This window comes from Pongo abelii, chromosome 6 (genome assembly GCF_028885655.2).
Source record: "Pongo abelii isolate AG06213 chromosome 6, NHGRI_mPonAbe1-v2.0_pri, whole genome shotgun sequence".
Classification (NCBI taxonomy): Eukaryota; Metazoa; Chordata; class Mammalia; order Primates; family Hominidae; genus Pongo; species Pongo abelii.
In genome coordinates, this window is record NC_071991.2 from 76,661,081 (window position 1) to 76,674,940 (window position 13,860).

The window sequence follows — 13,860 nt, forward strand, 5'->3', positions numbered from 1 at the left end:
ACTAGCATGACAGTAAACCAAAAATGTGTGCAACGCTATATGCCACAAATTCCCCAGGCTTCAGATTGAAACTCTTAAGTTGTTTTGACTGGGCAACTAACAACAGTTTAGATAGTTCTGTACAAATTTAGAGATATGAGATGCAAAGCCAGGACTGTATTCCAGCACATTCTTCTTGTCAGAAACATTTAAATCACCATCTTACACAAGTACATACTGAAACTCAACTTTAAGTGTTTTATTTTTATGTACATTTCATTTTGTCCAGAAATAAAATATCTAGATACAGACAGACTGTAATGTTGTATATGTATAGCTTTCAACAATACTTGATCTGAATAAATGCTCTGTACATTAAGTTTGTCTTTTTAATGGCGTTCACAGCTACATTGATAAAATGAATTCCTCATATCCTTTTTTCTTAACCAATAACAAGCAGAGAGACAAGTACAAGTTAATATTAATAAGCAGCTCAAATAACACTTGGTTAAACTATGTACAATACAAACCATTCATACAAATGAAGACTAGGATATTGAATTTGTTACAATATGTGTAGTAAAGATAAGACAGACACTTATAACTTACATGGTGTCTGCCAGGAATTTCCCTACTTATGTAGTGATCAGAACTTATTTAAGTAGCCTTAGCTGGTCTCAACTTCACAAAAGTCCAATGATTGGTGATGAAAGTTGTTATCCCAATGTCTGCCCACATGTAAATTCCAAATGTTTGCTCATCTTTACTGAGAACAGGCCCTTTTCATAGAAAAAAGAGCCATCTTGGACCACCTTGAATGTGCCTACTGTATGCTGGAAAAAAGTTACTACATTTTGTTGTGTTTGTAAAATAAAGAATACTGAGCTCTAAAGACACATTTTTCCATTTTAACAAGCAGATACTCCTACAGTAGTATTTACCAGTCAGCTACTCCAAGCAGTAGGAATGCATGAGTGGGGATTATTGATTAGCATGTACTCAAGACTTTAAAAGAGATTTCCATAACAGCAAGTGTTAGAAACATTCTCTGTCTAGTTAATCCTTCCGTTTGATGACAGTTGATCCTGAACCATTATGAGTCAGACAATGAGAGCCCTGTCAACAGGAATCATGATAGATGCAAGCGGAAATGTGCATGACAGTGTGTTTGTGTACCTCTATATGTGAGAACATGTCTTCAGGTGTGACTTCAAAATCTGTGATGATTTACAATTATACTGAGGGATGAAGCTGACTGGGCAGAAATTACATCAGATTGTTTTCCACTAGTGTATTTGCAGCCAGTTGACAAGAGCAGCAGTGTAGACACATTCCAGGCAACAGATGTGACCTTCTTCTTTGAGGTAACAGCCCTGTCATATGACCTTTAATTCCTCAGGCTTCAGTCTCACCCCCATGTTCACCTTCATCCCGAGGGAAAGTAAGGTGTGTCACTGTGGTAGTTGTAGTCAGGGCACACTTTCTGTACCAGTTTATAATCTGTACTATAAAAGGAAATGTAAATACAGATCACCTTAAAGGGCTTGGAGCAGAGCCAGGATACATGACTTTGGGTCTGCTCCTGGTAACAGGTTTTTGAAGGGTCATAGTTGCAGAGTGTGTTCTTGGTAGCCTTGTCAACCTTTTCATATTCAATGCGACAATTAAAAGACTTGGAATCTTTGGCATCAATCACGGTTTGTTGTGCCAAGTCAAATTCCACGATTTTTGTAGGGGGTACCAAGCTGACAGATACATTCCCTTGACCAGTTGAATTATGCCTGAAATAAACACTAAATGTCCCATTGCCATGATCTACAATTTTTCCAGTTATCAACAGGTTCAGCTTCACTGTTTTGATGTTGGAATGAAAATCGCCCCATCCAAACATTTTCTTAAACTTGCCCGTTTTAACAATGGGCCTTCTCTTGGCCCTGGGCCGAGGCTCTTGAAGGTCTGTGGAGTTCCTCAGCCAGTCCCAGAGGTCTTGCTCAGAATAAGGTTCTGGGGTGTCATATCTCAGGTCCAAATCTGTATCATTCTCTTTGCCACGAAAAGTCTGTGACAGGAGTCGGCTGATAGACAAGTCTTTGCTGCTTTCTGTCCATATGTGCTTTAGTGTGGATTTGCTACTTCCTGATTTCAGAAGTTCTGACTTTCCACCGTTCGTTAAATTGGCACATGTGACCTGAAAACAGAACAGAAAAATGGCATTTACATCTCTGCATCTCAGAATAACACCCAATGCAAAGATCCAAGCCTTCTCTGAGTCTCAGAATTAAATAATTACACTTTTTTTTAAAAGCACCACATCTGAGAAGAACACCCAAAGCACAGATCTAAGCCTCCTCTCCCAGAGTCTCAGAATTAAATAATTACATTTTAAAAGCACCATCAGCATCTGGCCAATATTTTTTAATATGTGATAAAATACCACTTTTATTTTTGTATAACAATGGAAGAAGGGAGATGTGGGTGGAAAAACTACTAAATATGACCCAAAAATCATATAAAACCATTGGTTAATGGAAGAAAAGGTTACCCAGCATGAATAAAGCAAAGTTAATTCAAATATAAACCAAAGTAATTACTTCTTAGCACAAAAATTCAAACACTTTTGAAATCAAATTTTATAAATCATTATGTTCTTTTTCTACTTCACAATTACCCTAAGCTTTAAAACTGTATGATTCTCTGGACACAGAGAGGCAAACAGCACACACCAGAGCCTGTTGAGGGGTGGAGAGGGGAGGGGAGGGAACTTAGAGAATGGGTCAATAGGTGCAGCAAAACACCATGACACATGTATACTTGTGTAACAAACCTGCATATTCTGCACATGTATCCCATTTTGTTAGAAGAAATATATAAATATGAAATAAACTGTGATTCTCAGACATATGTCAACTGACACCCTTTAGACTAGTTATCCATATTACAGTCATATTAGAAAAGTCAGTTTTGCAAAGAGACTCTAGTACATTTTAACTGGTCAAAACAAAATAACATGTTTACTACCACCTATAATAAGCAATGAATATATTGAATAAGACATAATTTTTCACCTTGCAGGGCTTAACGTGTGATCTAGGAAAGTGACTTTAAGTAATTGTCAATTCTAGAGAAACCAACATGTGGTCAATGACTGAGAGGTCACTTCAGGGTGGATTATGAGAGTCACATGCAGACACTGTTCTCCTAGGACCCCAAGATTATTTCTTAGGAAAGAATTGTATCTCGAACTGCACAGAGATACAGAAGAACCAGTGGCCACAATGACCACACTGGCCTGTAGTTAAAGCAGTAATTTCTTATCCTGACATGGAAGAATCAAGAACAGGAGCTAACAGAACTAAGGACCCACGGGAACTAAAATAGCCAAGACCAGTAAACCATTCAATATGCGAACTTGCTGTTTTAAGGTAAGGCTGTTGAATGGAGTCCCCAGCTACCCATTAAAAAGCCACATTTCACAATAAACTTATATTGCCATGCCCCTGGAGAACCAGTTCTGAGTCTTGTCTCAGATACCAGCCTGATTACTACTCAGCAGCTTCATTGGACCCTCCAGTCTCCTTCCAAACTGTTCTTAAAATGAATGGTCATTCCTGGAAAGGTTTTTAAAATTCAGGCCCATTGGGAATTATAGCTGTGTTCCAGGGACACTTCCCTAGACTTAGCTGTGTGGGACTCTTGTTAGGATACAAATGTGACCTGAAAATAGCACTTGTTGCTGAAAGGATGCGCTCTCAATCCCTGGGAAGCAAAACCATAAATTTTAGAGCCAGACTCCCTGGAACTCCCTCCCAGCTCTGACACTGCCAAGCTATGTGCCCCTGGTGAAGTTATTTAACTTCCCTCTGCCTCTGTTTCCTGAATCTGTAAAATGTAGGCAATATGATATCTACTTCATAAGTTTGTGAGGATTGAATGAGCTAAACAGGTAAAACCTTTAGAACAGTGGCTAGCATTTGGAAAGGGCTCAATAAATGTAGCTATTATTGTGACCATCAAGCTGATGTTTGAGGACAATTAGAGAAAGAAGCCAAATAATACATATGGAGATCTTGCCTGGTAGAAGTTTTGCTCAGGATTACACAGCCAAGTGCTTGGAATGTGGAAAAAAATGGGCTCCCCCAGGGACTTGGATGCAGAGAACCTCGGTCATCTAAACTAGAACAAAAGCTCTTAGATCTTGTAATCCTTCTTTTCAAGCTAGGAAGTAGTCTCCTATTTGCCTGTTCAAATTGAGGTAACATGAGTGTGGTTGGACTGTTCTCACCACAGAAAGAATACCAGCTGAAGCTGTAATCTTCCTAATAATGCTGAGCTTAAAAACCCTGCAAGTTTGTCTCCATGAAAATTCATTGCATCTGAGATAAAATGCAACTTCATCGTGCATTTGTATGCCGTGACAGCACCCTAAAAGCTAAAATTGAAACTTTGGGTAAGCTAACAAAAAAACTGTCAACTCTTTCAGGCTGCTAGCTCGAGTACAGTTGCATCTGCTGTGATCCCCAAGGCAATAGCAATGCCTTCATGGAAAGATGCAGAGGGCCATTGTGTGCAGAGGTGAAGGAAGAATAGATAACACTGACCAATGGAGAATCAGTCTCTGGATTATTGTTGGGGCAAGGTCACATCTAAGAGAAACATGGACCAGCCTCGTGTATGTAGTCAGTCCTTTTAAAGAGTCAGCTCCTAACAATAAGCAAACACCCTGCTGTGGAGTCAAATGGGTCTATCAGATGGCCATTAGTGGTCTTGAGGAAAATATAGGAAATTGACAGAAGGTTATCTTTGCTGCCAACTTTTTTTTAGTTGTAAGTACTTCCCTTTCACTTTTGCTCAACCCTTGCTTTGGTATCTCTCCTTTCCCCTATGTACCCAAACTTTTTCCTGTTTACAGATTTTCTTCATACTAAAATAGTATCACAGAAATGGACCACGTTCAAACAGTAGAAATGACTAATAAAAGCAAAATGGTTGCTTTAGCACAAGTAATTTTTAATAAGAACTAAATGTTAATTTCCAATAGGATAAAGTTGAGAGGAAAAATATTCTAATAGGATAAAGTTGAGAGGAGGACTGTGCATAGGAATATATAACTTTTCTTAAGAAAAAAGCATCCTTCTGCACAGCAAAAGAAACTACCATCAGAGTGAACAGGCAACCTACAAAATGGGAGAAAATTTTTGCAACCTACTTATCTGACAAAGGGCTAATATCCAGAATCGACAATGAACTCAAACAAATTTACAAGAAAAAAACAAACAACCCCATCAAAAAGTGGGCAAAGGATATGAACAGACACTTCTCAAAAGAAGACATTTATGCAGCCAACAGACACATGAAAAAATACTCATCATCACTGGCCATCAGAGAAATGCAAATCAAAACCACAATGAGATACCATCTCACACTAGTTAGAATGGCGATCATTAAAAAGTCAGGAAACAACAGGTGCTGGAGAGGATGTGGAGAAATAGGAACACTTTTACACTGTTGGTGGGACTGTAAACTAGTTCAACCATTGTGGAAGTCAGTGTGGCGATTCCTCAGGGATCTAGAACTAGAAATACCATTTGAGCCAGCCATCCCATTACTGGGTATATACCCAAAGGATTATAAATCATGCTGCTATAAAGACACATGCACACGTATGTTTACTGCGGCACTATTCACAATAGCAAAGACTTGGAACCAACCCAAATGTCCAACAACGATAGACTGGATTAAGAAAATGTGGCACATATACACCATGTGCAGCCATAAAAAAGGTTGAGTTCATGTCCTTTGTAGGGACATGGATGAAACTGGAAACCATCATTCTCAGCAAACTATCACAAGGACAAAAAACCAAACACTGCATGTTCTCACTCATAGGTGGGAATTGAACAATGAGAACACATGGACACAGGAAGGGGAACATCACACTCTGGGGACTGTTGTGGAGTGGGGGGAGGGGGGAGGGATAGCATTAGGAGATATACCTAATGCTGAATGACGAGTTAATGGGTGCAGCACACCAACATGGCACATGTATACATATGTAACAAACCTGCACATTGTGCACATGTACCCTAAAACTTAAAGTATAATAATAATAAGATAAAATAAAATAAAGAAAAAAGCATTACATTTCCAATCTATCCTGACAATAAAGCCATTCCATTATGGAAAAATATTTACTCTCACATCAAAAGTATTATCCTTAGCAGTTCCAGAGTTAGCATTTTTCATTATAATTATAAAACTAATAAAAACAACTACAGCTTTCCCACTAATTTTCTGAAGGTACTGCATTTCAAAAGATACTATTTTTCTATAACACAGAGTAGCTATAATGTAAAATTTAAAACTAACATTAATCAGTAAAAATAGTACATACCTTTGGATTTGGGAGACAGTATGTGTGTGTGTGTGTGTGTGTGTGTGTGTGTGTGTAATAAAATCTAAATGATTAAACATCTGAATCTGCACTTGCCTAGTTACATAAGCATTGCCCTTATCACAGTTCCTACATTTATGACTCAGTATAAAACAAATACATGTGTATTCTCTTCTCTGGTTTTTGCCTGGAATTATCTAGACAATTTCCCATTGTTTGTGTGACAAAAAGAATAAATACAGGAACGCATTTAGTAGTGGCTTAGTGCTTATATCTCAGCATCAGCAAAGGGCTGTATTGAGATGCTTTCATGATGCACTGGCTAATGAAGCAGTAATGAAATTATCCCAAAGAAGGAGGAGAAGAGGGATTTACAGTTCAATTTACCAGTAGCATAGGGGGAAATGAAAGGAAAACATGTGGAAGTAGTGAATATGGTTTCAAGAAGGAAGAATCAATCTATTCAAAAAGATGCTAAGACTCCTCTGACAGACAAACCTGTGATTTTCAGGCAGAATAAAAATTGTTTAGTTCTAAATTATGTTATCCACAGCTGTAGTAACTATGGGAGTGCACTCTGGAGTCAGACTGCCTGAATCCCAGTCCAGGCTCTGATCTTTAACAGCTGTGTGATGTGGGCAAGTTACTTAACCTGTTTAAGCTTCACTGTTTCTCTCTTCTAGGGAACAGAAGAATAATATCAATCTTCTTCACAGGGCTGTTGTGAGGATTAAATAGGGGACTCCATTCAAATTACTAAGGACAGTACCTGGAACACTGTTCAATAGTAGTCTTAGCTGTTGTCATCACCAGATATTTTTACCTCTGAAACTCACTACATAATATTTTATGTAAACTATTAATTTGTAATTGGATTTAAGAGCATAAAGCATTCTTGAAAGAAAATCTCCCTTCAATATAACCACAAACATAAAGCAAACAATTTAAAAAAAAGCATGTTGTGGGGGAAAGGGGGGGGAGAAGAAAATGGGGAGAAAATGAGCATAAAGTTTTAGTTAATCAGGTTGAAATAAATTCTAGAGATCTGCTGTACAACATTGTACTTATAGCCAATATTGTATTTTACAGTTTAAAAATTTGTTAAGAGGGTGGAACTCACATTAAGTGCTCATACCACAATCAAATAATTTTTTTAATTTATATTAAGGATAGCATCAATATATATTGAACTCCAAACAATGAAACATGAATTGAAATGTTGAAAAGGAAAGAAAGCAAGCATATATTTTTGAAAGTGCTGCTGTGACTACCTAAAAATATGGCAAGTAAAGTAAGTGGCTGAACTCAAGTTAACAAAGGATGAGCATAAATTTAGCTATTAAACAGCTTAACTTCCAAATGCAATGAATTATTTGCCTTCAATGATACAATGGGAAAGGCTTCAAGTGGTGCTGACAGTCAGGAAGCCTCTCTGGAACATCTCAGTGTGGGTAAAGAATCAAAGCAGGTTTCAGCTGTAATCATCATTAACACTGTCTTAAATATTCTTATTCCCTCATTCCTTGCTTTTTACTTAGGTTAGGAAGGGAGTAGGGCAATGTCTAAAAGAGAATATAAATCTGGAAAAAACAGGAAGGTTCCTTAGCAAAGTCCCCAGAGCTGTTCAAGACTAACAACTCCAATTTCTTTTGTCTTATTAACAAAATAGCTGTATAGTGAGACTACAAGAATATTGAGTTGAATAAAGAAATGCAAACATCAATGGCACATGGTCCTGGCTCTCAAGAAGTTCACAGTCTACTGGAGGCATCAATTAAGCCATCACAGTGTGATGCGACCAGCACTATGTGTAACGTTCCAGCAATCATAGTCAAAGTTGAAAGGTAGAGAAGGTATAACAGAAGAGATGATCCTTAGATATGGTAGATAAAAGAGGCTTGGTAGTTTAACAGCTAGTGCGTGGGCCAGAGGAGTTCTTCCAAGAATAAAGAACAGGACCGGGGACGGCAGCTCTTGCCTGAAATCCTAGCACTTTGGGAGGCCAAGGCAGGCAGATAACGAGGTCAAGAGATCAGATCATCCTGGCCAACATGGTGAAACCCTTTCTCTACTAAAAATACAAAAAAAAAAAAAAAAAAAAAAAAAAATTAGCTGGGCGTGGTGGCACACGCCTGTAGTCCCAGCAACTAGGGAGGCAGAGACAGGAGAATGGCTTGAATCCGGGAAACGGAGGTTGCAGTGAGCCAAGATCGCACCACTGCACTCCAGCCTGGCGACAGAGCAAGACTCTGTCTTGGGGCAGTCAGTGCCAAAGCACAGAGCAGAGAAAGGATATGTCAAATGTAAGAATGAAAAAAAAAACTTATTATTCTCTAACTAAAATTTTATATTCATAAACAAACATCTCTCTACTCCACCCACCCCCACCCCCAGGTACCCACAATTTTACTCTGTTTTTATGAGTTCAACTTTTTTACACTCCACATATAAGTGAGACCATGCTAAGAGAGTAGATTTTAAGCATTCTCACCATACACAAAAAACAAGTATGTGAGATAATGCATATGGTAAATAGCTTGATTTGGCCATTCCACAATGTATACATATCTCATAGCCTTATACTGTACACCATAATTATACACAATTTTCACTTGTCAATAAAGAAAGGGGAAAAAAAGAAAATAGCTTCTTACTGCTGAACCCTAAGGAGCATTACTTTAGAGGAGAAATAGAAGAGCTTGCCAAAAACTTGTAGAAGGCAGGCTAGGGCCAAATCGTAAAGGTGCTGCTAAGGCATTTAAACTTAATCTTACAGGAAATAGGGAGTCACTACATTTCATTTTGCTTTCTTTTTAAGTAGGTCATCCTGGCTCTAGAAGAATCACTGAGTAGATATTAAAGGGTGGTTTAATAGAGAGAGACCTTGAAGGAAGGGAGACTAGTTAAATAACTAATTGCAATACTTCATTTGAAAAAGAAGTGAACCTGAACCAAAACAGTAGCAGAGAAAAAGAAGAAGAAATGATGGATCTAAGAGATAATTCAGAGCTAGGATTAACTCAGCTTGATGATTCTTGGCTAAATAGAAACATGAAAAGGTTGAGAAAGTTTGCTTGCATCTGTAAGGAAAACAGCGGTAACAAGTTGGCTGGAAAATAAAATTAAATCTCATAGAAATATTGGGAGTTTAAGTGCCTGTGGGAAGTCATTCTGGTGATGCCATCCACTAGGAAACTGGGAACAAGGATCTGAAGGTCGGGAGACATGAGAGGGATGGTGATGTTGATTTTGTAGTATGAGTAGATGGTATTGTGCAAGTAACATGTGGTAATAAAGAAGTATGCTAAGAATATCTTTAAAAATGTTAGCACTTTGAGGACAGGCAGAAGAGGAGCCAGGTTGATCGTCAGAAGTGGTAAGGACTACGGCATAAAGATGATTACCAAAAAACAAACAAACAAACAAACCAAAGCATATGAGACTTTTTCTATAAATATTTTCTATAATATTATAATGAAAACACCAAATATACTTCCTGAGGATAATTTTCCATGTCAAAAGTGGCCAATGCCCATTACCAAAGGAGCTGGCTCTCTAGTTCAATGATACCATTTCCACAAATTTTATTTGTCTCATTGTTTCAGAAACATTGAGACATAAAGATTCTTAACATGTGTATGCATTTTTAAATATATTATTCTTTTGAGACTATATAAAAATAGGGGCATAGACAAGGGTCATTTTCTTTAACATTAAACAAAGACCAAGCTTAGATCTAACATCAAAGGAGCATACCTAGGACAGAACCTGAGTTTGGGGTTAGAGAGAAAACACCACCATTGGATGGTGGAAGTGTGAGCACATCAAGAGTTGCCACACTTTGGCTGGGCGCGGCGGCTCACGCCTGTAATCCCAGCACTTTGGGAGGCCGAGGCGGGCGAATCACGAGGTTGGGAGGTAGAGACCATCCTGGCTAACACACTGAAACCCTGTCTCTACTGAAAATACAAAAAAAATTGGCCGGGCGCGGTGGCAGGCGCCTGTAGTCCCAGCTACTCGGGAGGCTGAGGTGGGAGAATGGCATGAACTCGGGAGGCAGAGCTTGCAGTGAGCCGAGATCACGCCACTGCACTACAGCCTGGGCCACAGAGCGAGACTCCATCTCAAAAAAAAAAAGAAAAAAAAAGAGTTGCCACACTTTGCTCTAGCTCCTCCTATACATGTTAGGAGCATAATTACACACTGCTTGTTCTAATGTCATCTCATAATAGGTTTATAGTAATAATGCCAATATGTTATCTTTTAAAATATTGTTGAAAGACACCATTTTGGGGGAATAAACCACTTCTCGACTTCACTCCCACTTCAACTATTCTGGCCTTAGGTGACAAAATGTATACTTCCTTATATATACAATCTTCAACTAGAAGTGTCTCCAAACATTTGTATGTCTCTTTTTATAAATGAGAAATGAGATGTCTTTTAACTTTTACCAACCTGCATATTTTACTGTTGATCTATTACTGTTCAGTATAAATAATCTCAAGATTGCTTTGAAACATTTATATTTATTTCACCAAATGTCTGAACACAAACAAAAATGTTTAAAAAAAAAATACTATTGCTTAAGCAACATTGCTCATTGGTGAATAAGTAACCAACAAACTAACATTGCTCTATGATTACAACTTCATTTTAGTGGTTTATGGTTACCTACGTTGAATATATGTTGCATAATATCGACTACTATTGGTTAAGGGCACACTATATCACTGATATTGTAATTAGCACTTTACATATGGCATTGTATTACATTTAAACCACACACACGCACACACTCACACACTCACTAACTTTGAGGTCAATAGCGAAGTCTTCAGCTTACTGAAGAGATATGGAAACTCAAATAGCACTTGTCCAAGATCACTGCTGGTAAGCTACTTCTCACTATTCCACAGGATATAGCCTTTATTTTTAAAAGCCATTTTAATAATGAAATTTTACATTCATTTATGCTTATTAAAACATTAAACATTATAGGAAATTAATAAAATAAATTGTAAAAGATGTTCTTCATCATCAACCCCTGCTTCCTTGCAATCCCACCCCCCCAAAGATAAAACCTATTCAAATTTTGGTATATATTGTTCCTAAGTATTTTCTTTTTCATATATAAATATATTACATACATGGTGTCTATTTTATAAATTACATTATATATTTTCCAATTAACAAAATATCTTAGAGACACATCTCAGCTAGTATATTCAGATACATCACCTTTATTTTAAACTTAAGTATAGTTAGAATTCTATATTATGAATATACCATATTTTTACATTTTATATACGTTTCGTGTGATAGATCCTTAATTATTACATTGTTTCATAGCCAGGTTACATAGTTACTATTTTAGCCTTGATTCCATTGCTTTCTTTGCTCCTTGCTTTTTCAGATATCCCACTCCCCTCTCTCGTTGAATTTTCATTTTTCTGGGTGTATATATTTGTATGATTCCTTTAAAAGAAGTTCATATAGGATAAAATGAGTTGTCCATACCCAAAAGTGTCTTTACTGGCCATAGACTTACATGGATATAGTATTCCTTCATCTTTTAATTTGTTTTGCTTTTTCTCTCTGCAAATAAATTTAGAATTCTATCTCAGGCACTCTGAATCTTACAAGGTAGATTACATGGTGCCCATGTTTTCACTAGACCCTTTCTTAACTAGTTTAGAGAAAGGTAGGCAGCTATTTAAAGATGTGTTAGACTCTTTTTCATACAATTATCTCAAGAGTTTAGTTTCCCAAGACTATAGTCTTAAGAATCTTTGAGAGATGTTCTTTCTATTTTATGCCATGTGTATCTTGGCAAAAGGAGTGCCTAGCATAGAGTAAGCACTTAATAAATTACCTGTATGGTTCATATTCTTAGCTACATCTATTTTAATAGTGAATGTTATTTGATTCACAATCAATATTTTAGGGGGACACATGGCACTCAGAGATTTCTTTCTTACAAATTTAGAGCCTGTATTTTATTGATAATACCCAAAGTGCCTGCATTTTACATAAGCCAGAGGAAAGCAGTGTTTTAATACATCAAAAATACATTCCTTCCTGTAAATCAAAACAACAGTGATATATCACCTCACACCTGTCAGCATAACTACTATGAAAAGGTCAAACAATAATCAGTGCTGATGACGATGTGGAGAAAGGGAACAGTTGTACACTGTGGATGGGATTATAACTTAGTAGAGAGATTATGGAAAGCAATATGGAGATTCCTCAAAAAACTACAACTACAAATAGAACTACCATTTGATCCAGCAATCCCACTTCTCGGTTTATATCCAAAGAAAATGAAATCAGGGTCTCAAAAAAATCTGCATTTTATGTTCGTTGCAGCATTATTCACAATTGCCAAGATATAGACCTAAGTGTCCATCAAGAGATGAATGGAAAAAGAAGATATGAGCTATATAATTTATGAGAAATACGCATAATGGATGAGAAAATTATTAAGAAAGAAAGAAATCCTGTCATTTGTAGCAACATGGATGAATCTAGAGGACATTGTGCTAAGTAAAATAAGCTAGATAACAGAAACAAATACTGCATGATCTCACTTGTTTGTGGAATCCAAATAAGTGGAACTCAGAAACAGGAAGTAAACTGGTATTTGCCAGAGGCTGGGGAATGGAGGAAATTGAAAGACGTTGGTTAAAGGATACAAACATTTGATTATGTGATGAATAAGTTCTGGAGTTCTAATGTACAACATGGTGACTACAGTTATTAACAATGTATTCTATACTTGAAATTTGCTAAGAGAGTAGGCGAGTTCTCACTACATACACACACAAAAAAATGGTAACTATGTGAGGTAACGGATATTTTAATTACCTTGGTTGTGGTAATCATTTCACAGTTTATACATAAATCAAAACATCACATTATATGCCTTGAGTATATACCATTTTTATTGGTCAATTATATATCAGTAAAGCTGGGAATAAATAAATAAACTTAAAGGAAAAAAAAAACAAAAGCAAAAAACAAGCAACAAAAAAGGTACATCATTTCCTTGGTGCAAAACAGTGCTTCAGGTACCACAGAGCTGCATTAACAATGGAAAAGCAGAAGAGGAGCTTCATGGCTCTCTCTTAACCCAGTAGGATCCAGGAGCCTGTATTACATAGGAACTAAGAGAATGGGCTTTGCAGTCAGAGATCATAGGTCTAAATGCAAATTCTGCTACTTCATCATTGTCTACCTCTTAGAGCCAAATTTTATCCAATTAAAAAATTTAGACAATACCTAACTCATTGGGTTTTTGTGAAGACAAAACTAAAAAATTTGTATGTAGTGCATATCATGGGGATAAATACATGCCTGTATTTATTCTTCTTGCCACCCAAACAATGGGAAGCTATCTATGTAATTCTGGCTAAAAATTAGAGAAGAGGATATGCACTTATTTCCTTCATTTCTTTTATACTAAGGTATAAATATAGGGGCTACAA

The 13,860-nt window shown here is 37.0% G+C and overlaps 1 protein-coding gene across 1 annotated transcript in view; it reads right to left on the minus strand.

Annotated features, from left to right (window-relative positions):
- Positions 1–217: 217 nt before the first annotated feature.
- NXPH1 (neurexophilin 1) overlaps positions 218–13,860 on the minus strand; it is a gene marked incomplete at its 5' end in the record, with an annotated part of 319,129 nt that continues 305,486 nt past the window's right edge. The window contains 1 exon segment of the mRNA NM_001135521.1: positions 218–2,167. Coding sequence (NP_001128993.1) covers positions 1,406–2,167 — 762 coding nt within the window. The 3' untranslated portion in view covers positions 218–1,405.